At 53.0% G+C, this 24,502-nt stretch overlaps 1 protein-coding gene across 5 annotated transcripts; it reads right to left on the reverse strand.

Annotated features, from left to right (window-relative positions):
- VEGFA (vascular endothelial growth factor A) lies at nucleotides 1–24,266 on the reverse strand. 5 transcript variants are annotated; one of them, XM_042789714.1, is made up of 9 exons: nucleotides 24,210–24,266; nucleotides 22,791–23,504; nucleotides 16,649–16,700; nucleotides 11,302–11,498; nucleotides 9,446–9,522; nucleotides 8,999–9,031; nucleotides 6,153–6,224; nucleotides 4,862–4,993; nucleotides 1–2,564 (listed from the first exon to the last, which is right to left on the reverse strand). In XM_042789714.1, the coding sequence occupies exons 1-9, from the start codon at nucleotides 24,246–24,248 to the stop codon at nucleotides 2,543–2,545; spliced, it is 1,338 nt and encodes a 445-aa protein (XP_042645648.1). In that variant the 5' UTR covers nucleotides 24,249–24,266; the 3' UTR covers nucleotides 1–2,542. The 5 variants fall into 5 exon arrangements, with proteins under 5 accessions (XP_042645648.1, XP_042645652.1, XP_042645649.1 ...); XM_042789718.1 differs by lacking the exon at nucleotides 24,210–24,266 and adding an exon at nucleotides 8,689–8,835 and having other exon boundaries at nucleotides 22,791–23,881; XM_042789715.1 differs by lacking the exon at nucleotides 6,153–6,224.
- Nucleotides 24,267–24,502: the final 236 nt, after the last annotated feature.

The following is a 24,502-nucleotide window of genomic DNA, read 5'->3' on the forward strand; positions in this document are numbered from 1 at the left end:
AAAAATAAATATGTACTAAGGAATATCTTGAAAAAATTCACTAGACACAATATGTAGTGTTAATATCTTTTTTCCCCGCAATTATTACAGATAAACAGTAGCACCAATAAATAAAATGATAACAAATATTAAAATTAAAAAGGAGAGAGATTCAAGATGTAGAATTTTCTATTTTTCCTGTTTCTTCTTTTTTACATATATAAAAAAATCGTAGCGTCTATTTAATCCGAATCACACATATACATAAACATATATATATATATACAAACACATAGCCAAATATATATATAGTATGTAGATGTATATCTAACCCTTGTCTCAATAGGAATGTGTAGGGGTAGGTGTTAGAGAAATTAATTAAATAACTGCCCATAACATGCTACTGACTCTGCCAACAATTGGGGAGAGATGGGACGGGACAACAGGAAGGTTAAATTTATACACAACCAGTACAAATAAAAAAAAAAAAAAAAAAAAAAAAAAAAAAGGAGGTACGGCTTATAAATAGTTGAAATTAAATATTAACAAAGAATACTGAAAAATCCCTACTCTTTAATTAAATTATCTGTTTAATTTCTAATTTAAAAAGGGATATTAAATAAGTATATAAAACACTTTCTCTTCCCTCCCCCCCATCGGAAGCCTCTGTCTTGCGCGCGATGCAGCATGAGTATTATACATTGCAGATGCAAGCACCCACCCTTGTGTTTTTTCTCCTTCTGAAAGCCATCAGTCGGATGGGGAGTTCCTAGTGGTTAGTAGTCGCATTTTGTGAGTCTGTTTTTAGACTGTCTTGTCTTTTTGGAAGCTTTCCGTGTTGTACATTATCAGGCGTTGAAAATTCAATTGCAGATGATGTTTGGCAGCATTCTGACACAGACCGAGTACCTTTTTGATTATTATTATTATTATTAATAATTTTAATCACAGAACTAGATTATATATATCCACATAGATGTACAAACACACTTTCAGGGGGGTGTGTGTGTGCGCGCGTGTGTAAGGTGGGTTTCACATACACCACAGCATATACTGCAGATACACACATAGCCAAGATTCTCAGACATGGCTTAGGGACTCCAGCTGCCTTCACATTTGGTTCCCCAGCCCAAGACTTGGAAAAGGGGCCCGATATTTACAGTACATCATAAAAAAAATGTTGACGTTCTTAAGGGTCATTCACACTGGGCACACAAACCGAAGGCAGCAAAAGTTGCTTTCTTTTTCCCCCCCTTCAATCTTGGCATACATATATATTATTTTTTTATATATATATATGTATAAAAATAAATATATATATATAAAAAAGAGAGAAAAACACAAACGTACATACACACAGACACAAATGCACACATTCACATACACACACACACCCCCCTACTGTGTATATACTTTTGATTAATATCCCTTTCCAGAAATGTTCCGTAAGCATCTTGGATGCTCTTGAGTGGCAGCTCTGTGCATGAAGAAAGCAGACAGTGCTGAATAACTGTGTGGCTATGCACCGGTCCCCATTCTTGCTTCAGCACACTGTAGGCCTTGTGTCCTTTTGCAGCCACCAAGGGCGGGAAATCTAGACTCCTGTGATACTTCCTCGAATGGAAAGTTAGTGCGCATCAGCTGCCCACCATCCTTAAGAGAAGCCAGCACGCCTCTCTGGCAAAGTTTCTATAGCGAATAAAGTCAACGCAAAATGTACACTGACATCCCATGTCCCAGCGAGGCAGGCAGGTTATGAGACGAGTAAGGGCGAAGGTTGGGGGAAGAGAGGGGAGGAGGAATCCTTGATCACGCAGATGGCCATTTCCTTGGCCTTTGACCCATCGCACCCTAGGATGCCGCTCTTTGGAACTCCCTGCCCATCCTCTCCATCACCTCTCCTCCCTGTCCCAGGCAAGGAGAAGGTGGTTTGTGGTACAGCACACTCTACAGAGAAACAGCGGAGGCCGCACAAGTCAGTTAGAGTTAAGAAGTTTACACCCAGCGCTTCTACTCAAGTCCAGTCTTAGCTTGTTTCTTATGCCCCAAGTAGCCCGCTTGTGTCCACAGCAGTCGAGTATTATCCAGTGAAGACACCAATAACATTAGCAATGTTAAAAAAAATAATCAGTATATATATATATATTATATATATATGTGTGTGTGTGTGTGGTTAAGATATACATATATGTATATATAGATGTGGTTAAAATATATATACATATATATATATGTATATGCATGTATACACACATATATATGTATGCACGGGAAAACCCATCAAATACACCCCTATAGTCTTCCTGGCTCTGTTATTTAGCAGCATGAAAAGAAAAATAAAATAAAACAGTTCAAAACCCAAAGGTGAATTCTGTGCGGCGGGTGCCTTGGGGAATGTTCCTTCCGGAGTCCATCGTCCGTACTGAAAGTGCTGTGCTCTACCGATCCTTCATTTTTAGGGTTCATTTGGATTAGTGTTTTGTTTTGTTTTTTTTTTTTTTTTTCTGTCCAGGCGAGAAATCAGGCTCCAGAAACAGGGCTGTTCCCCCTTCTTTTCCGCTGCTCACCGTCTCGGTTTTTCACATCTGTCAGAGAGGAGAGGGAAGGAAGAAAAGAGAGGAGGGGTTAATGTTTGTGATGGGGGCGTGAGTGGGACAAGGAAGGGAAGGAAGGGAGGTGGCTAATGCGTTTAAGAGCACATGATGTTAAGACATGGCATGACGTCACTGGTGGGGTGAAGTGCTGTGCAGATGGGGCAAAACAGCTGAGAATCTCGACCCCTGCCTGGGTCAATGAATTCTATTTCCCAGGTTCATCTAGGCGGGGCGGGGGATACTGGTACAGGGGTAAATTTAGGAGCAGAATCAGAGGCTTCCTCACGGATGAGCTGAGTGTCTTGTTTGTACCCTCTCACACCATGCACACATAGATACACACAAACACACAGGAAAACAAGGCTAAGCAATGCATGCAGAAAGACACATTCCCTCAGCTCTCCACCTAGCCTGTTGTCTGGGTTGGAAGCAGCACAGACAACAAGGCCTCATGCAGGCAAGAAAGTGAAAAGAAAGTGCCTCTCATTCCACTAGCTGCCATGAGCAGGGGTTAGCACCAGAGAACAGCAGCAGCAGCCTGAAGAAGCAGCAGGAGAAATGAGAATTTACCCTCCCCTGTAGGGCTCAATTCTAATTCTACAAGAAAGAGCATGAGGAACTTCAGCATAACCAGCTTTTTATCCAGAAACGGATATGCTACCCACTTCCTATGACTCCTTCCTATCATTCTGGCCAACGCACCAACTCTGGAAACCTCCTTTAGTGCCAATTAGCCCACCACAGAGAGAGACTAGTAAGAGAAACTAGTAAACCCTTTCTGCCACCGTGACTTCTTTGGGGTATTGTTTGTTTTCTCTTTGTACTTGTTAGTATTTTTCACCCTTCAAACCCCACAGGGTAATTTCCAGTTATTCTGAGGTTTGGGAACAGGAGCAGAGGGAAAAGGCCAAAGTTAGGTCTGGTCTCACGCTTCAGGGGTTATGCTCACTGGGAGAAGTTTAACTCCAGAAGCTGCTCTGTTCTGGCCCCTACATCAATTACTTTCACACTGAAACTACAGCACCCCAGAAAATTCCTCTGCCTACAGAGCAGTCTCCACCACGCTAGCAGTGCCAACACCTCTCTGGTTTGGGCACAAAGCATTTTCATACCTAAAGGAAGCACTTGCTATTTGTAGCAACCTTAGTCACCTAGCCAATTCCAGGCAGGTAAATGGAGGCAAATGATGTCTCCTTTTTCAGGATGTAGCCACAGAGGACCCTGGATCTCTCTCCCTTACCTCCTCCCATTCAGTCACTGCTGCTGCAATACTCTCTCGACAGGAGGAATCTCCTACATCTCTGTGAAAGGGACCTAAATTCAGCCACAGCCAAGGGCTCGTTAGCAACCCCATTTCTATGTCTCTCTCTAGATAGGTAGGATGATCCCACACCAGACATGGACACGCAGCTGGTGCAAGTTAAGAAACCCCACTGAGTTCACCAAAGCGCTCAGGTGAGAACCAGGAATCAGTTTCTGCACATGTCCACGCCTCAGATGGTGTGTGACAGGTAGCACCCAGATGACACATGCACAGCATGGATCTCTGAACAAACACTAAGCAGACAGTGCCTTTGCATCTCCCACCTCACTCCTGAAATACAGACCTCTGTCCGCCTTCACCTAGACACAGACTTAATCCTGCTGTATCCCACGTCACAGCCCTGAGTGCAGCCCCTCAAACCACAACTCTGGTCCAGACATGGATGGGGAACTCTGGGCACAGCGTTAAGAGGACATGCTGCTCTCCCTGGCTTTTAGAAGAACAAAGAGACAAAGGAGAATGTGGGGACAGCCTTGAGGGAGGCTCCCGGCCTGGCTTTCCTCACTCTGCACTCAGCAGAGTGTCCACAAGCCGCATAAAAAGGGCTTGGAAGACAGGGGTGGTCAAATCCCAGTCAGCTAAGGATTTTTCTTTGTCCAACAGTACGCTCAGAGTTGCATACAGATAATGTGCAGAGGGCTACAGACACCCCCCCTCGCTACCTCAGCAACATGAACTCCGTTATCTTGTTCTGCAGGAAAGGATACCTCAGATACAGACACCCTGTCTGCGGGAGCCATCCCTGTCCAAGTCCTGACAGCACATCTGAACCGCACAGCCGCCCTCTGACACAGGGAAACTCTGTCCTCATCTCAGTTAGCCCCCTCTGGCCCACACAGGACAGAGAAAAGAAGTAATCATACAGCACTGGTGCCAGAAGTCAGCAGGAAGCAAGCTCCCCCCCTCTTTCTCTTTCTCTCTCTTTCTCTTTGTGTGTTTCTCTTTCATCCTTCAGGACACAAACCTGCAAGTGCGCTCGTTTAACTCAAGCTGCCTCGACTTGCAACGTGAGTCTGTGAATTTGCAGGAACATTTACAGGTCTGGGGATCTTGTACAAACAAGTGCTTTCTCCTCTCTGAGCAAGGCTCACAGTGACTGCAAAAAGGCAAAAGGAAAGATGTCTAAGCTACAGCGCTTCAGCAGAAAGAAAATACACATGCAACACCCTAAACATCAAAGCAATCCCTTTGGCCCCCCTCCCACAGCCCCCATGCTGCCCACTGGAGTGTCACGGGCTGATGGATTTTCCAGCAGCACCCCGGCAGCCCCAGGACAGCACCCCCTTGCATTAGCGTAAAGAGAAAGAAAACAGGCTCTCTGCACAGTATTCACAAATGCTGCATTGGATCCATTGGCACAGGCCAGAGGGAGGAAGAAGGGGAAAGCGAGGATGGGAAGGTGAGAGGTCCCAACCAGCTATTGACGTATCAATGAAAGGAGTTCTCTGAAGTGGGCTATTCGAGTAGAAAGAGGCCAACGGCTAAATGAGTTAAATACACAGGGTCTCTCCTCCCCTGGAAAGCAGCTGGGCTCCAGTATCATGTGCTTACCCCTGAGCCCAGCACTGCCTTCCTTTCTGTAAGCCCCATCCCAGCCTTGCCACCTAGACATCTCCTATAGAGGGGCCATGAATTTACAATGCAGAATTCTGTGAACCACCGTGACAGAGGCAGAGAGAAAGAGACAGAGACAGGGAGAAGCCACCAAACTCAGCAGAAAGAGAGGGGGGAAAAAAAAAAAAAAAAAAAAAAAAGAGAGAGAGAGAGAGCACCCCCCCAAGTTCCCCAGCACCCCCTTTCAGGTTTCCCACCGTCCCACCTCTCCTCTCCGCCTGTGACTCCACCAGACACGCACGCACGCACGCACACACACACGTGCACGGCAGATGCCAGCCTGCCTGTCGCCAGTCGCCGTAGCAGTGAGGGCACGAGACGAGTGGGGGAAAGCGGGTGGCAGAGTTGCAATCGGCAGGCGTGGAAAAGAGGTGCAGGGTGCTCGCTCGCCCACCCACCCGCGCTCCTGCGCCTTGGGAAGGTGGTCGCCACTGATGATTAGAGAGCCAAGCAAGCTAAAGCCACCTTCCCTGAGATACCCTGAGATGCCAGAGCGGTGCCACCACCAGTGCTGCCCCTGCAGGACCTGCAGCCCACCAGTGACTGGGAGGGGAGGGTGAGATTTGAGTGAGCAGCAAGCAGGCGGATTGGTTTGGGGAGAGGGAAGGAAGAGAGTCTACAAGCAGAGGACACAAACGTACAAGCTGGGTGGTTTGTACCGGCCTTTCTTGCGCTTTCTCTTTTGACCCTTCCCCTTTCCTCGCTTTGATTTTCTGGAAGAAAAACAAAAAAAAAAAAAAAAAACAGAGAAAGAGAGAGAGAGAGAAGGAAAGAAAGGGAGAGAGGGAGAGAGAAAACGGAAGAAAACGCAAGGAAGAAGAGAAAAAAAATACAGCCATGTGTCTTGCTGGGAGGGGGGAAGCACATGAGGCAGGACTGGAGGGCAAGTCCCGGGGCCGAAGCACAGATCTCCACCTCGCACACGCATTCACCAGCTCTCCTGCGCTCCTGCCAGCACCACAACCAGCCTGCCCACAGCCAAGCCAACGCCAGGGGACTCAGCAGGGACCACCTCCAGCAGGGCTGCTGCCAGGAGAGGTGGATCTGCTGGAGCCTCAGGGGGGCACCTGCCCCCCTCCAGAGAGGGGCAGTGGGAAAGGGACAGAGGGTGAGGGGGAAGGAACAGAAAGCTTCGTGAAAGCGTGACGCGAGCGCAGTGGGTGCAGACGACTGTTCCAGGCGACAAGCGTGGGCACACACTGACTGACAAGAGGCAACCTGAGCAGAGGGGCTCTCCCCGGGGAAAAGGAAACCGCTCTGACCTCACGCACTGGGCCTAGGAGGGGGCAGCTGAGCTCCAACAGCTCCTCTGCAGGGCCGGTGGTAATCCTGCCTTGGGATGGGAGCAAACGGGGCCTGGCCTCAGCATCCTGCAGACAAGGGGAGAGACCTGGTCTGCACAGCAGCGCTGTGTGGGACTGGGCGATCTAGCTCGAAGGCTCTGCTCACCCACTGTACATCCTGTCTGTGGTCTGGAGGACTCCAGGAGACCTCGCTGGATGTCTGCTAACATCCCCTCTGGCAGTCTCCATCCTGAATACCAAAGGGGTAAGAGGGAGGCCTGACCTAGTTATGACACCCAGGAGATAACCAGCAAGCACTTTCTGATCTTCCCTCCTTTCCCTCCCTCCCTCTCTCCCTCCCCTTGCCTTCCACATGGATCTGCCAGACAGATGAGCAGACAGAGCCAAGGCACTGACTCCATTCTGAAAAATTCACCAAGTGCTCCTGACTCTTGGGCAGGCAGGGGCTAGGGCATGCAGGCCTGGACACTAACCATGGATCCCTACCGGGCAGTGAGAACAGAAGGAGGGAGGGAGGCTGGAGCCTGCGCTGCTCCTTGAGCCATGTCAGCACAGGAGCACAGGACCAAGGGAGAGGCATGCAAGGAGAAGGCCCTCGGCAAAGCACCAGGGCTTGTCAGGCAAGTGAGCCCCAGCACTGTGGCAGTTCAGCAAAGGCTCCCTTGTTCCCTGGCACAGTCCACCTCGGGAGAAAGTTGTCAAGGGGACATGAGGGGACAGAAGGGACAGCACCATAGGTGTTTCTTAGGCCCTGTTCAAGTCGTCTCACTGCAATGAGTGTCAGAGCATCAGCTTGCTCCCAGCCTCTGCCCTATATGTCAGGAGTCACGGGGAGGCGGTGAGGGGAGGAAAATCAACCTGAAGGGAGGAGAGGGGCACCAATATAAACAGACTTTCAATCCAGCACAAATCAAAGCACACCAATCTCTCCCATCCCTTCCCTTCCTTCCCCGGGGAGCGCAGAACCAGCAAAGAGCAGGCAAGGTGCTGTTAGAAGAGGAAAGGGAATGCAACACAGTCCGGGCTGGCTGCTTCACCCACATCCCATCCTCACCAGAGTTCACACAGACCCAACTCTCTCGCACACCTTCAAACCACAGAGCCACGCAGACCGACCGTTCCCGACACAGCCCTGCACAGAGAGGAGTGCTGGCTGCACACAGCCCGATGAAGCCGGGAGCAGATTTCCAGGGGGAGGAGGAGAGGCTGGAAGGCAGCTAGAAATATACAACCACCAGGAGAGGGGTGAAAGAAGTTCTCTCACTCTCCCGCTTGCTCTCTCTTTCTGTTTCAGCCTCATCTCCCTATATTCACCCCCTTCCGCTCCAACTCCACACCTCTAAATGGCAGAGTCACTGTCCCAGCCATGCGCAGTCCAGCTGACCCTCTCGCCCAGAGAGGTCAGTCTTTCTTTTCAATGTTGTTCCACATTTTGTGATCGTCCCTGCAACTACTGCAGGACGAGAACTTATTTCCCTACTTTCCACAACCTTTTGACTTTGGGCAGGAAGGAAAGGGAAGGTTGTGCCTTAACCTTCTTCAGGTCACCAGAGCAAATCCATCAGATTGAAAAAAAAACTCTCATGAAAGCCTCCACCAAGACCCAGCTAGGACATCCACCTCCCTTTACACCCTCCCAGGCCCCCACCCAACCAAAACCAGCATCACATCCTGCATGGCATCAGTCCTGCCTCCACCAGGCCTCTATTGCCACCTCTCCCTGTAGCCAGCAGAGTTCCTACCCAAGCTGCTGTGAAAGAAGCCAGCGAGTACTCACTCAAGCAGCAAGAAAAAAATTAATAATAAAGAAAGGCAGCGATTTGCAGTAACCAGAAACACCCCAGGAAGAAGGAAGGGAGAATGGGGGCTGCACCTTGAATCCATTCTGGTAGGACACACACGACGGGACTTCCCTGACTCAGGATAAAGCATTAGGAATGACTGCCATGGCTGTGGGTCATGCAAGCTCCAGGTCTGGGGTATGAAGGAAGGACCGTCAGATCTGGGTTTCTGTGCCCACCTGGAATGGATTCAGAGTGTCGCCCCATGCACTATCATATGCCATTTCCAAAAACACCTTCGCAAAGTGAGTATCTCCAACCAAAGAAAAGGGCAAGGGGCAGTGGGGAGAGGAAACACCAACCAACCACCAAAAGAGAAAGGAGGAAAGGCTTGTCACTTACTTTTCTTGTTTGTTTTTGACATCTTTCTTTGGTCTGTGGGAGAAGAAAGAACAAAGGCCTCATTAGAAGGGAGCTTACCACATATGCTTCCAATATTATCCCCAGTTCCCACCAAGTCCAGGGAAGGACTTGTACAGCTGGCATTGTGGGATGCCCATGGCACAGGTTAAGTGGTCCTTCTCAAAGTGTTTGCTCTCCTGTTGCACCTCGCTGGCAGCCAGTGCCAAAAGACCCCAGGTTGCAGGCTAGCATTGTCCACCTGTGATATCTAGAGATGGAGGAGCCTTGCCAGCAAAGGACTTCTTTTCCCAGGCTCAGCCATCCCACTGCAAACCAACTGAGGAGACTGCAGAAGCCTCTGGACAACAGTCCCAACCCAATGGCAGAAAAAAGGAAAGGCTCAGAGTAAGTTTATTGCAAGAGGAACCAGTGCTGCTCCATTCTCACCTGCAGTCACATTTACTGTGCTGTAAGAAGCTCATGTGCGCTATGTGCTGACTCTGATGGGGTTTAATTCTCATGATCTGGAATGAAAGAAACAGAGAGGGTCACTGCCCATTCACTATTTATATTCACAGCTCCAAATCAGCCTGCTGCTCAGCAAAGCATTTGCACCCCAGGTGCTCCTGGGAAGAGCATGGCCGAGTTTGAGCTGGCTTTGAGGCCCCATTCTCCCAGGCAGCGAAGGCCTTTGATCACAAGCAAGCGGCAACACCAGACTCGTGCCAAAGCTCTGTTCGCTCATGTGTGCAAGGTGCCAGCACTGGTGGACTGCCTTGGAGACAGGCATGGGAGAGGGCGTAACACCACAGCAAGGTTCTCACTGAGCCAGCCCTGGTCAATGCTAGAGAGACAGTAACGGAGTATCCGGCCTGCTCTCGGGTAGAAGCGTACCTCAGTCTAATGCAAAGGCCTGAAGCAAAAATTCAATACCCAACTCCTTTTCTCTAAGCCACCATTCCTTCCCAGATAACATCTCACTTTCTCAGTGACTCGACACACAAAGTGAATCTGGTGATCTGTGCTTAAAACAGCCCTGCAGAGCCCGACATTGCCCGTCCCCCCAGCCCCAGGTGCCTCCAGGGAAGTTGTATTAGAAGCTGTGCATGCATTGTCGCAGTCTCTCAACCCAGAACCTGACTGGACCACTAGGTTTAGCGTTCGCACCAGAGATCTGCTCAAGGGCCTCTGACCCTTTACAGGCATGTGGGCATACCAGCCAAAAACTGTAATTCAGCAAGGAATGGTAGGAAGAAAACCATCCCCAGCTACACCATGCTAGTATGCTCTGGCCCAGGCTGGAGCCTGCAAGTGCCAGCAGTATGGGGAACCATGGAAGGGCACAGACAAGTTCTCCGCCAGAGTTCAAACACAGCTCAAGTGAGAAGTAAAAAGAGCTTGCTGGTTAATCACTTAGTCCTGCACGTCTCTCATCCATATCAAAAAGTGATGGCAATATTTACAGTGGCTATTCAAGAGGCTGAGGGACAAAAGTAGGTGAGGGAGCTATAGGTTAAGGGTACTGGACACCAGCACCATTGTGGACACAAGCTGGTATCCAGGCTGGCAGACAAAGCTCCCTAAAGCAGAGTTTGCATCTTCCCCATGTGCCCAGCCTTTGCTGCCACGGTCATCTCCATCTCTTCCACTGAATGAATTCAGCAGCCTCCAAACAAAGGAGGACGCCCAGAGGCAGAAAGGCTTTTCCACTTGACACTGAAGCAGTGTGTTTCTTAGAGCCCCTTTCCACCCCTGCTGTGCCAATGTAGCTAATGACCCAAATCCCCTGCTCTGTAGGTAAAGGCTGACCTCACATGCCCTCCGGGAGAGTACTGACAGGCTTTCCCCTTTTGCACTACTCAGCTGCCTTCAGAGCAGCTGTGTGAATCAAATGCAGAGTGAAGGTGGAGCAAGGGCCCATGGAGTATCTTCTTTGGGGCCTCGGAGATAACACCATCAGAAATGCTGCTTTGCATTCTCTAAACATGAAGTACTCCTTTGCAGAAATGCTCCTCTGCATGCTCCTAGCTACTGTATTCGGGCACTAGTGAGGTCAGAGCCAAAAAACAGATTCTCCTCTTAGCCTGGAATAGATGTGGGCAGCTCATCTTTTAACCCTGCATGGTGTAATGCTGGGCACAAGGGTCAGGAGAGAGGTGAGCCCTCCTGATCCAACAACCTCCAGTTCCCTGGGGTAGGCTGCCCTTCCTCTGAATTAGCTGGGAACTGCGACTTGGGGTGGCAGTGACGGCTGACTTGCCTCCTCCCACCCAAGCATGCCAGCTTGCAAGCTCGGCCCTCACCTCCATCGTGACGTTGTACACATCCACAGGGACACATTCTAGGCCCTCATCACCGCAGCAACCCGCACATCTCATCAGAGGCACACAGGATGGCTTGAATATGTACTCCACCTCATCAGGGTACTCCTGGAAAATGTCCACCAGGGTCTCAATTGTCTTGCAGAAGCTGCGCTCGTAGACTTCCAGGAATTTGACAACTAAAAGGAGGAATGGAGGGAATAAGTTAATGCAAACTTAGCTCAAGAATGTCTAGTACTTCGCCCCTTAAAACAAGCCAAACAGTTGCAACACATCTACCCTATGCTCTTCACTTACAGTCTTGCAAGCTTTGAGTCCTTTGTCTCTGAAAGACAATCTCTTCCTACTGCTGCTTCAGGCCAGAGGCAAGATAGACAAGAGAGCCTCACTATTTGCCTCCCTGGCACCATGATGAGTCCCACACGTGCCTCCTCCCCAAGCCCCTTCCTCGCTATCCCCCATACTCTCAGATATGCTGCCACTAAGCATATTAGCTCAGTCAAAAAGCACCTGAGGCTGCTGCAGATGACCTGCACTCCAGATTAAGGTCCTTCAGAGTTTGCCTTTTACCCTCTTTCAAAACAGCCAGTGGATGCCCCAGCGGGTTTTATAAGGCAAGTGGAAAAGCCAGAAGCATCCTTTCTACAGACCTCTGTGCAGAGACACTTCAGAGAACAGGCAGAGAGTTCTGAACAATGCACCTACATATCTTCACTCTTCCTGTTAGCTACCTCTTCTGCCCATGCAGAACATCCACCTCAACAGGCCACCTCAGAACCACGACAGCACCTGCTACAAGTCACAGCCTACGTGTCTCCACATTGACCACTTTCCCAGACCAAGGAATCAAACCACCCACTGAATGATTCAAAGCAAGCCCACAGCACCTCCAGGATTAACTAGACCGTATACTTGGCTACTGAACCACAACGAGGCAGTGTGGGAGGGGGAACAGGGTGGATCTGCCATTATCCCCTGCCTTCCCTAAGAATGGAGCAAACACTAAATGCTTGCGATCCGCACTGATTTCACAAGCGTTTCACAATGTTTCCCACTCTCTTGCCAAAGCTTCATTTTGCTGCTTGGTCAAGGGTTGGAGAGATTTAAAGAGATGAGAGATAGGATAGATAAGTACACACACACAAAACCCAGCTGCTAGTACAGTTCTGCAAACAGCAAGTACCTGGAGCCCTCCAGGCCTCCCAGCTCTACCAGCACACAGGCAAAGGAAGATGTCTCAAATGGAGCAGAGGATAAGAGTACACACAAAGAGACAGTACCTGCCCCATGCTGTTATGCACTATAATGATCCACCTGTACAGTATGCAGAGTCCTACAGCACCAAGGTTGATAACTGAGTGATAAGAGCAAACTGCTTGCATCATGGAAAAAAATGGTCTCCAGTAAGCGTTTCTAAAGTGCCCTGAACTTGTGACAAACTGGCATAAAGGTTACTTTGCCACAAAAATGCAAAAGCTGCAGGGCTTGGAGCTCACAGCCCGCAGTTAATTGTTGAAAGTTAATTCTAGGTCATGCAGAGCTGACAGTGCCACAGTGCTGAGAGCGGGTACAAGAGGGGAGGAGTTTCCATCCAGGGAGTTTGAAGTGTCAGAGAGTGTGAGCAGCTATTAAAAGAGAAAGTGGCTTGTGAAAGGGAAATGTAGCCTGGCAGGCATGGACTGCTTGTTGGTATTCCTCATCTAGAAGACAGCATGTTTCTGTTCCTTGTCCCTTGCCTTCCTCTTCCCTCCTCCCCTAACTGCAGTATGCCTCTTGCTTGTTCTCCTATCTTGTCTGCAGCTACCTTCTTCTTCCCGTTCCCCTTCTCAGTGACCTTAGTCACCTCCTCTGTTTCAACAAGTTGAACAATTTACTATGTGGGAAATTCTGAAGGCACAATGACAGCCGCTGAACTGCACTGTTGATTATTCACACTAAGACAGCAGAAAGGATTTGGGAACTGTGGCAGTAAAGGCACAGTTCTGGATCAAAATGCTTACAGATCTACGTCAAGGAGAGGGAAGGAAGAAAAGAGGGAGGGAAAGTGGCAGTTACCTGTGCAGATCAAATGCTGCTCACCACAGTAGTCTGGGGCATAAAGGAGGCAGAAACCAAAACCGAGTAGAAAACTGATTCACATCTGCCACGCTTTCTAAATGTTTGCACTGTGAAAGCAGCTGGATTACACCAGAGAATCCAGATTACAGATTGGCCACAGAACAGCACATTCAACCTCTTTTGCTGAGCCTTTACTTTCACGGCTGCAACCTAATGACTATACTTGAGATCTGGGGGATTTGAGAGGACTAAATCCTCCCCATGAAGGATCTGGGAGTTTTTGCCCTTACTTTAATGTATGATGATTTTCCAAAGTCTGAATAAGCCTCTGAAAAGGAAACGGGGAATCTTCCTCCAGCTGCCAGTCAGAAGATCCTGCCACAAAAGGCGCACTGCCTTGATTTTACTGGACACAGAGCATTAACACGGAGACTGTGCAATACTCCATAGTTCACCTGCACAGTTAGCACCCAAACCAGAGCACATGACTGAGGTGCAGCCATCCCCACAGCAAAGCCATGCCTCTGCTACCGTACCTACACTTACTCCTACGTACTGGGAGACATATTCCACACTTTGCCGAACTGATTCAGTTTGTGCTTCCCTTCCGTTGGTTATGTCAGGGTTGGAAGAAGGTCTGTCTTTCATGGGGAAACATAGGAAGGTCACTGAAGGACTAACACCACTTGGCCTGCTCCCTTCCTGCAATTTGGGCTTCAGCCCACGTTAAAAGTTAATCCCACATTTAACCCACACCCCTACCCTGCAAAACACCTCCAGATTTGACTCAGAGGTTCTTCTTTGTGAATGGAGGGGGAAGTAAGGTTAAAACCCAGTGAGGGCCCACATTAACTCTTCAGGGCAGACATAGCCACAGCAGGCAGGATTAAATCCAAATTTGGAGCAGTCGAGTGGGAACATGCTAAACTAGAAAAGGAGTAAGTCTGTGATCATTTTGCCTCCCTCCCCGTCAATGGCTTAGAAGCAATACAGACACACTGTTCTTTTAAAAATAAAAGTGCAGCCACAAGTGCTGGTGGTTTCCTTTATTTATACCAGAAAATCTTTTCTCGTGGAACAAACAAAGAGTGTTTGTCTGACTCCCCTACAACTTCCCGTGCCACAAAACATGTGGAAGGCTCTCTTGAGCACAAAAGGGTAGGGGCTGAAGCTAAAATTACAGTCTCCAATGAGAGTAAGTCCATCCCAAATAAAAACCTGTCACAGCTTGACATCTCAGAGCAAGCACAAAATGGCCAATGACACAAAATCACCTTCCATCCTAACCCCAAAGCCCCCAAGAGCTTCAGTGGAAGGAACTGTGGGAGTGTTCTTGTGGAACAGAACCACATCATCATCTCCTCTTCGCAGAGGAGAAACTGAGGTGCAGAGTAAGGACCTCCAAGGTCATATAGCAGGACAGAAGTAGAACCAGGAAGGTAATGCCAAGAGTCCTGATTTCTAGCTCGCAGATATATCTGCACTGCAGAACCAGAAATAGCATCAAGGCAATAGCACCAAAGTCTCAGCGCTCACAGGGCCAGACCAACTTCTCTGGCGATCCCATCATCCCTCTTGTGACAGGGAATTAAATTCTGTTTGATTCTTCCCCTCCCCAGGAAAGCAGTCGGACACAGCAAATGGCACAGATGAGGACACTAGCTCTTTTCTACCAACAGCAGAGGACTGGCTACCAAAATAAGCCTCACAGCAGGCTCCATCTTGATCCCTCTGGAGTCACTGAACCTTCTTCTGTTGACTTCTGTTGACAGGAGCAAGGGTCAAGCACAACAGGCAGCAGCCCACCAGCAAAACAGAAATTTTGCCCATGTAAAATGGACACCTATCCCAAACACAGACTGTCACAAGCCTCTGGTAACGCACATACAGTCTGTTACACCAATAAAGTTACAGAAATTGAAATGGAGTGAGAAAAAAAAAAAAAAAAAAAGCCAATCTGGGCCCACACTACTAGAGCCCTCTGCTGACCTCCAGCTGGAATGACGCTGGAGGTCACAACCCGTGTGGACCCTGCAAGACCTTCACCAGACCCTGCCACACAGTCAGTGGTCTGTTCTGCTATGAAGGTATGGGGAAAACATGGTCAGCATGGTCTTGCAGCAGCCCGAAGGCTCCAAAGTCCACAGCCCTCTTACCCCACTTCTGAACTGAGGACTGCGGAAAGAAAGCTGACCTCCTGCAACACACAGGGCTCCACCAGGCAAGGCACTCGCTGGAGGCATCTCTGACTAACCTGGGGGCTGACTGCTCTTCTGGTCTACATTTACTCACACAATCCAATGAGGCAGAGGACAATGCCACAGCCTGTCCTTTGGGTAGCCAGAGAGACAGAAAATCACAACAAGAGGCATCACCTTGTTCCCTCACCAGGCAACAGTCCCACCTGTACTGGACCACCAGCAACAAATTAAGTACAACCTATCAGATCACACTGCTGTCCCCTCAATCTGCTCAGCCTGATAGCTCAAACCACAGTAAAAGGGTGTATTTTTTGGAGCTTGGCTCTGTACAGCGCTTAGCAATACCCTGACGGAGGAAGGAGGGTAGCTACCTAGGGCTGTCAGGAGACATGACTCTGGAAAATCATCCTGGGCTGCCCTTTTCTCCTCCTCTCCCCCCAGAAACCTGCTGCCTGGCCGTCTGGGGAGAGTCGGGGCGCTGCTTCGGCCTTTGTTTGGGGATCAGCCCTGGCCACCCAGCCGGGCGCCGCCAGCGCCGCCAGGGAAGAGGCAGGCGGCGAAGATGACAAATCCCTTCAGCACTGTGGCGAATCCCTAGCAAACTGTTCGCCGCTACTCAGCTCTTTGTGTGCGCGCCTCTGTGTGTGTGCGTGTGTGTGTATATATATATATATATAAATGAGCGCGTGTATGTGCACGAGCGCACGCACGCAGTTTTCCTCAGAGTTGTGGGAAGCCAGCAGCAGGCTGGGCCGGCCCTGCTGTACGCCCCGGCCCCGCGGCCCGGCCCCACGGACACCCCGCGGCCCGGCACCACGGCCCCCACGGGGCCCGGCCCCACGGCCGCCCCGGCCCCACGGCGGGGGGACACGGGGGGGGGGGGGGGCGGCGCGGCCGCCGCGAACTCAGGGTTAATGGCGGCGTCGCCCGCCGCCGGCAGCCCCCCGCTCCCGCCGCCGCCGCTCCCCGGGAGGTGGCGGTGTTGGCCGCCGGCGGCTCCCGGGGCTCGGGCCTCCTTCCCCCGAGCCCCCCGGCCGCCCCCGCCCGCCGGGAAGCCGCCCAGCGCTTACCTTCATTGGGTTTCCGCTCCCCATCCCCCACGGCAGGAGCAGCCTTCGACAACTGCAAAGATAACAGAGAATCGGTCACAAACACGGAGCCGTTCCGCCGTCCCGGGGCGCGGGAGGGCTGCCGGGCCCGCCGCCGGGCGGCAGGCGGAGGGCGCGCCCCCCCGAGGTGGAGCCGTTCCCCTCCGGCCGCCCCGGCGGGCACAGAGGGACCTTTTGTTCCCCCCCCCCCCCGCTTCCCCGTCCCCCCGGGGAGCCGAGAAGGGCGCGGGCGGCGCGGGCGGGACGGCCCCGGGCCGAGGGAAGGGGCAGGCGGGAGGGAGGCGGCCGGGCCTCCAGCGCGGCGGGCCCCAGAGAGGCCTCCGAGGGAGAAACGCGCCCCTCGGGAGGAGCTTTCAGGGATTACGATCAAAACCCAGAGAGCGAACCTGGGGAGAGAAATAGCAGGGGTCACCTCCCACTGCTGGCGTGACCCACGGGCCCGGGCACCGCTCTCTTCTTCCCCCCCCCCCCCCCCCCCCCCCGCGAAGCTTCCATTTCCCCCGTCAAGGTGAACGCGGCCCCGGAGGGCTGAGGGGAGAGAAGGGTGGCCAGGCGCGAAAGGGCATCGCACCCCTCTCAATGTCACAGATGTCTGTCGCCGAGCAGCGGTGGCCACCGAGGTGTTGGTATCTGGCCGGGTGTCAGGGCGATTAACTGTGACAGCACCGCTTTGGGGACGGACGCCACCAAACCGCCCGGGCTTCCCCCCTCTCCTCTGCACGGGAGGGCAACGCGCGCCCTCACCTAACGGTGCCGGTGCCCAGCCCCTGCGTGGCCCAGCAGCAGCGTGGCTCCCATCCCTGCCCTCCCCGCGGCTTCCCCTGGACAAAAAACAAGAAGGCCCCAAGCTCTGTGTTCACTCCTGCTGCTTTTTGGGACGAGCGGCATTTCCAAACTGCTGACGCAAGCAGGAGTGGCAACAGGTAACCCACCCCCGGACTGGGATGGAGAAGTGTTACACCGCCTTACTAAGGAAGTTTTTTTAATTCCAGGTGAAACAAAAACTCCACTCTTCCTCCTCTGCGTGAGGGTTTTAGCTCTGACGTAACTTTCCAGCCAAGGCAGGTTTCCCCCTGCTGTTCTGTTCTGAATCAAAAGCAAAAAAAAAAAAAAAAAAAAACGCCCTGCTGTCTTCACTTCGAGGTATGTTGCCACCTGTGTGACGCCATCCGCCCCAGAACCCGCTGCCTTTCAGCAGAGGCCCAAAAAGAGAGTGGCAATACATACAAAATACTGCTTCATCAGCGGTGTGCTGTATTTAGGCTTAGAAAAAGGCCCTCTGATCTCGTAGCTGGAGACAGAACTGAATTGAGCAGGCAAAGTCCACCCCAAGCTCCCAACGGGAACCTGCCTCCTATGGTCTTTTAAGCAGCTCCGTGCACAGGGCAGCACCGCCACCCAAGCAGCCCAGAGTGTCAGCTTTTAAAAGGAGGGGGGCAAGAGAGCCAGTGAAGCCCCTCTCCCAGCCGTTCCTTTGTGTCTGTGCACAGCCCCCTTTGTCTAAGGTCCCCCTGACCAAACTCCTTGCTTCTCATTTCAACCTAAGTACTTTCTGTATCTGGGCATAACTCACCGGCCCAGACCTGAGCCACCCCCCATGTTTGGATCTACTTCTTCTCTGGGGAGGAGAGGGCTGTGTGCCCAACCTCAGTGCTGTGACAACAGTTTAAAAAGCAGGTTCCCAGAAACAGTTTCATTCCTGAAGTGTGAAGGTCACTGCAACAGCACAAACAAAATGGAGGCAGCGGAGGTTGCAGCAGCCTTCCAAAGCCACTCAGCGCCTGACAATCTATGGGTCAAAAGAAAAGCGCATGAAGGGCAGAAAAGCCTCCATCTGTGTCGTAGCACAGGAGGAGGATCACGAGCCAAGTCAGTTTATCCAAGTCACAATGCCCCCAAGACCTTTCACAGAGGGATTTTTGGTTCACACACAGAATGACCGTGATGGACTGAGCAAAATTAGCTCGGAGACACCTTGAGGGTCATTCTACCCATTCTCTATGTGAGGCTGCCCAGCCGGCTGCCAAGCCCACCGCCTCCTCACATGCAAACACACAGGGTGCCCAGATGAGACACACGCTTTTACTGCTCACCTGTGCCTGGCCACCACCTCGCCCTGCCCCTGATGTACTGGAGCAGGAGCCAGAACAGCCTCCCAGCACTCAGACCTGGGTTGCAATCCCACCCGACGACAGGAAACAAAACCCGTACGAAGTCTGCAGAGAGCTTCTGAGCACTCCCAATGGAGCTATCAGCAGAAACCCAAAAGGTTTGCCAGACCTATCAGTAACACGCTCTCTGCTCACTATACCAAGAAACTTTTCTGCCCATTCAGCAGTGCCTTTCACCTGTGGCTAGTGTCCTCAAAGCCTGTCCACTAGAACAGCAGGCAAAGCAGGGGCTTGTGCCTCACTTTAAACCAGCCTGCTACCTATCAGACAGAGCAATGGGGAATCAAACACGTTCCAAGGGACAAGCAGGCCTGTCCTGCCCTTCGGTGGGAGCCTGAAGGTCACGCTCTCCTCTGCTGGCTTTTGGCATTACCCAACAGCTCTGTAACACAGTTTCTTTCCAATAGATTTTCAACATTTCACGGAGGTCTGGAATCAACCCCTGGGCTCAAGAGCGGGATAAATGACCCTGGGACTGGGGCTGACCAAGGGGAAGCTCCTTTCTGTGCCCTTTGCAGGTCACAGCAAATGCACGTCCCGCAGTGGAGTAAAACTCTCCCTAACAAATAAACCCATTTCACACCACCCGCACGTCTGCACCTTCCCCATCCCTCTTCTCTCCCAGTCCCTGTGTGAAGCAAGTTATTCTCTGAAGGGAGAGAAAAGGTTAATCAAGTCATTCCTCTCTAGCCATCACCCCTCTCACCACCACCACCAGCACTCTTTCTCTCCTTTCCCCTCCCCCTAATCTGTGCAGGCTCATTAAAAGAGCTTTGTAACTGTTTAGGACTGGAACAAACAATCCATCCACTTTGAGAGGGACTCTGGGACAGGAGTTAAGGCACTTTTCGTCTTAGGCGCTAGAAATTCTTCTCAGCGGTTTCTACTTAAGGGGGGGTGGTGGGGGCTGGACAGGACTCACTGCACTCCTTCGCCATTGTACATGCAGACCGAGGTCAGTAATCCCGTGAGCTGCCAGCACAGCCCAGGCACCTCTGAAACGGAGCAGGACGGACAGGAGAGCGGATTTGGGGTTGCTGCTCAGGAACTGGCGAGCCCCTCCAAGATGTCAGCACCGGCTTCCCTCTCCCCCCCGCTCCCAAAGGAGCGCTCCTCCTCCCAGCCTGTCCTGGGAGCACAGGCCCGCAGCGGCTCTGGGGAAGGTGACCCGCTGCCTCCCGGCTGCCTGCGGGCTGGGGAAGCAGGTTCTGGTGGCTCCCCATCGTGGCCTGGCGCAGAGGCACACCAAAGGCAGGGAGCCTGGTGGGTGTGCGATCATTAGCAGTCTAGTCACAGGCTCGCTCTCCCTCCCTCGGTGTCTGATCGCTGCCTGTTCCCTGTGGCAATACAGCTGGCGTATCGAGGTCCCTCCGCAGTTCAGGGCAGGAAGGGAAGAGTCCCTAGACCCTCGTCGGGGGTGACCTGCCACCAGGCTGCTGCCAAGACCCGCAGACAAAGGAAGATGGGGAACGACTGACCGGCCCCCGTTCCTTAAGAAAGGGGACAACTACGCAACCTCTCTGACCCCGTGGGGCGTGAGGACTGTGCAACCACAGCTCAGCACGGGCAAACAGCTGAAAGGGTGGCAGTGCAAAACCACCTTTTCCTCCCTCTGCTGCACAGAAAGGCTATTGCCACCAGTGGAAGCAGACACCTGTGGCATCAGTGCCGCCCAGCCCCGACCGTGACACAATTTTCCACCGTTCCAGCCTTGCTGCAGGCGCAACCGTAACAACTCCCTCAGTAAGGAGTTGTCCCCCTGCCACCTTCAGCAGAGGAGCACCGTGATTCCTGCCTCCTTCACCTTCAGGAAAGCTGCCTGACACGCACTGGACCCCACTTTGCCAACTCAGCCTCTGCTAGGGCTTTTATTTAATGCTCTTCATCATGCCTGGCTAGCTAGATAGGTTTTACTCAGTACAACATCCAGGTTAACAGCACCGATAAATATTATCATCAAAGCACAAAACCCTAGTCCCAGCGTGAAGAGTCATGCCTTCTGCCATGCCCAGAGTCATCGTCAAGCTGCCTATGTGAGATCTGCTGGTATTTCTAATGTTCCCATCACCGTGGTGCCCGGGTGATCAACGGACAAATAAGGACAGAACCAAAGGGCAGACCTCACCGTTGATCTGCCTGAGCACTTATATGGCCCGCATCACCCAGCTATCTGAACATCTCCCAGTCTCTCATGTATCTATCCCTGCAACATTTCCCCCCTCAGTCCGACCAACACCCCATAATTCTTCCCTACTTTTTTTCCCCACCGTTATCCTCTTTCTTTTCTCACTGGCACCATCCTCCTGCCTAGGAGAAAAGGCAGCAGGAGGCTTTTACATGACTCCTGAGGACAGCCAGACCTGGACTCTACCTGATCCGCCGTTTCCTCCTCCGGGGAAGAGGAAGGGGAGGGGAGAAGGAGCAAGGGGAGGGTTAAAGGGTATTATCACTACACACAGATACAGAGTTGTCTAACCTACAGCCGGGGAACAGACACTACTGTACAAGTTTACCAAGGAGCCGGGAGGCGAAGAAGCCTGCGTTTTAGGTGACGGTGGAAAAAGTCTTGGAGAGCGGAAAGAATCGTCCCATAAGCCAAATCTGGCAGGCAGGACGGAGCTGCTCCGTGCCACACTCGAGCGGGAGCTGCGCCTCGGTTCCCACTGAGCACAGCCTAACGTGCGGCTGTCACTGGAGAAAGTAGAGATATAACAGGCTAGAAACAAAGCGTGCAGTGCCTGCATGACTTCAGTTACAGCCGAAATGGCTCCTAATTGGGGAGTTACCTTCCAGCATCGGTGCTGAACAAACAATGTGAATAACTGATTAGTTTGCAAGCAACGTTTATTTTCACGATTGTGGGAGATGATCTGGCCCACGTTCTCTCCAAGTGTCGAGGAGAAATGGCAGGAGAGAACTAACCTGTTATAGCCTTTAAAACATAATCCGTGCCCGCCTAGTGAACAGCCACTTTCACGTGGGCACTGTGTCTAAACCCCTTAATATCTCTTGGCAACACAGCCCTCTGACTCTTCAGAAAACAGAGAGATTTATTGGACAGGTTTGCACAGAAATTTGCCTCTTTTTCTTAAAAAAAAAAAAAAAAAGAGAGAGAGAAAGAAAAGGAGGAAGAGTTGGTTTCTAACCCCTCAGGAATGACAATGAGGCAAAAGTAAAAGTGACTGAGGAGGAAGAGAAGAGAAAAATGCGTGGTTTTGTAATCTCGGTGTAGGAGATATGCATTTTGATTTTTTTTTTTTTTTTCAGTCTGGAAGAAATTCAGGATCCATTTTGTCCTCTTTGATCTCTATTTGTTTTTCCAGCTAGATATTTTGAACTCCACTCGGCGGCACGAACCCGAGCCGGGACCCAAGGCAAATACCGCCGAAACACCCTTTTGCAATGTCAGGAGACCCGAGGACGGGAGGCGAGGCTGATGCAAGAAGCCACCGCGCTGCCTCGCTGCCCCGCCGAGCCGCGCAGCGTCCCGGGCCCGGCCACGGCCCCACCGGGACCCCACGGAGCCCCACACGCCGCCGGGGTGCAATGCGCGCACATGTGCGCGGACACTCCGCACGGCGCTGCCGGCTGCTCCGGGGGGCCTGAGAAGCGCCGGGCAGCGCTTCGCCACCCTCCTCCCCCGGCCCCCCCCCCCCCCTCCCCAACACACCCCACCCCCCCACACCCCCCCCCCCCCCTTCAAGCTGCAGCATTGCACGCACGCACCCACACGTGTGCGCGCTGCAGGCACCCACCCGGTGCCAGCAGCGCGGCGGCACCGCACCAAGCAGGTGGGAAACAACGGGGGGGGGGGGGGGGGGGGGGGGAGGGAATCGAGGAATTAAAAAAAAAAAAAAAAAAGGAGGGGGAAAAACTCTTTTCCACCGCCCCCCCCCCCGCCGTTCGCGGGGCACAAAGCCCCCGCCGCTTACCTCCGCGCTCTGCAGATAGAGCAGCGCCGCCAGCCCCCAGTGGATCCAAGTCAGCAGAAAGTTCATGGTTGCCGGCGCACGCCGCGGAACGGGGCCCGCCGCGCTCCGCCTCGCCGCCGCCGCCCCGCCGCCGCCCCGCCGCGCTCTCGCCCGCGCCTCCTCCGTGCCCGCCGCCGCCGCCGCCTCCCGGGGTGCCGCCGGCCGGGCGCTGCGAAGGGCTCCGGGGGAAGTGGGGTTCCTCTTCGGGGTCTCCGGTTTCACCCCTCCATAAGCCCGGCTCTCCGCCGGCCCCCGCTGCTGCTTTCGGTGGGCGCTCCGCCGGGCCGAGCGCAGGCTCCGCGGCCGCCCCGCCGCCGCCGCCCGGCCCCCGCCGCCGGGCAGTCCGAGCTCCACAGCGGCGCCCGGCCGCGGCCGCTCTCCCCGCGCCGGGGCAGGCAAGGCACCCCGCGCCGCGCTCGCTCGGTTTCGCGCACTCACGCCAAAGTTTGCGCGGAAAGTTTCAATGCATTCTCTTTGCCTGCGCCCCCCTCTTCGCGGCGGCTGCCTCCGGCGGTTCCCCGAGCCGGGGTCGCCTCCCCGGGGGGAAGGGGCTGATCCGCCGCCGCTCGGCCCGACCCCTCTCCGCAAGTCGGGGTGGTGGTGGCGGAGAGGACGAACAGAGCGTTTTCCTCCTGCCCTCTCTCTCTGTCTCTCTCTCCCTCTCTCTGTCCACCGCTTTAAAAAAAAAAAAAAAAAAATAATCAGAATATATATAAAAAAAAAAAAAAATCCAAACTGGCTAGAGAGGGAGGGAACTGGGGCGGGGGGAGGCTCTGCAGGAAAGGGAGGGAAAAAAAAAAAAAAAAAAAAAAAATCCCAGCGGATCAAAGTGTAGGTGGGAAAAAAAATAAATTAAACGAGAGGATAAAGCAAGGCGGCAAGCCAACAGCAGGTCCCGGTGCCCGGGGAGGGCTGCTCCCGCGGCGCGCTGTCCCCCGCCGGCGCGGTGTGCGCTCCTGGCCCCCGGCGCGGCGGCAGCCGCAGCTCCGCGCACTCCAGCGGCGGCTCCGCGCAGCGCCCGCTCCCTGCGCAGCGCCCGCCCCACCGCCCGCTCGCCGGCGCTCTGCAACTGCTCGGCGCGGCCGCGGGGAGAGACGCTCCGGAGAAGTCCCACCCTCCCCGGCGATTCCCCTCCCTCCTCCCCTCCCATCCTTCCGCGCCGGGCGAAAAGGCCACGGAGGTAAAGGGGTGCGCGCCCCCTCCGCCGCCCTCCCCGCCCGCCCCACTCGGGACCGCAGCCCCCCGCGGCTCGGCACTCGTCGCCCCAACCTCCCTGTCCTGCTTTCCACCCCCCCCCCCACCCTCACCCCCGCCGCACGGGCCGCGCTTCCTCCACCCTTTCTGCCCCGCCGATGGATGCACGTTCGGGTCAAAATTCACCTTGCCCGTGGGAATCGCTCCAAAGTCCAGCAGAGCCATTTGGGGGGAGGGGGCAGCAGGGGACAAACTGCGATCACAGTCATCCTCCGTCCCTTTCGTATCCTTTTCAGATACAGAGATTTCTTAGCACCTAAGTGGTAGAGAGGTGTGTGCGGGGTGGGGGGGTGGGGGGTTATCCTCTGTTGGGTTTTCTCTTTGTCCAGTGCCAACCCACCTTGGCGCAGGGGGCCTGCCTGCGCGGGCCGAGCGGTGTCCCGGCGTGCAGAAGGGTGTCGTACTGCAGGGGTGAAGAT

Source organism: Tyto alba, unplaced genomic scaffold (genome assembly GCF_018691265.1).
Source record: "Tyto alba isolate M040663 unplaced genomic scaffold, T.alba_DEE_v4.0 Super-Scaffold_16, whole genome shotgun sequence".
NCBI lineage: Eukaryota > Metazoa > Chordata > Aves > Strigiformes > Tytonidae > Tyto > Tyto alba.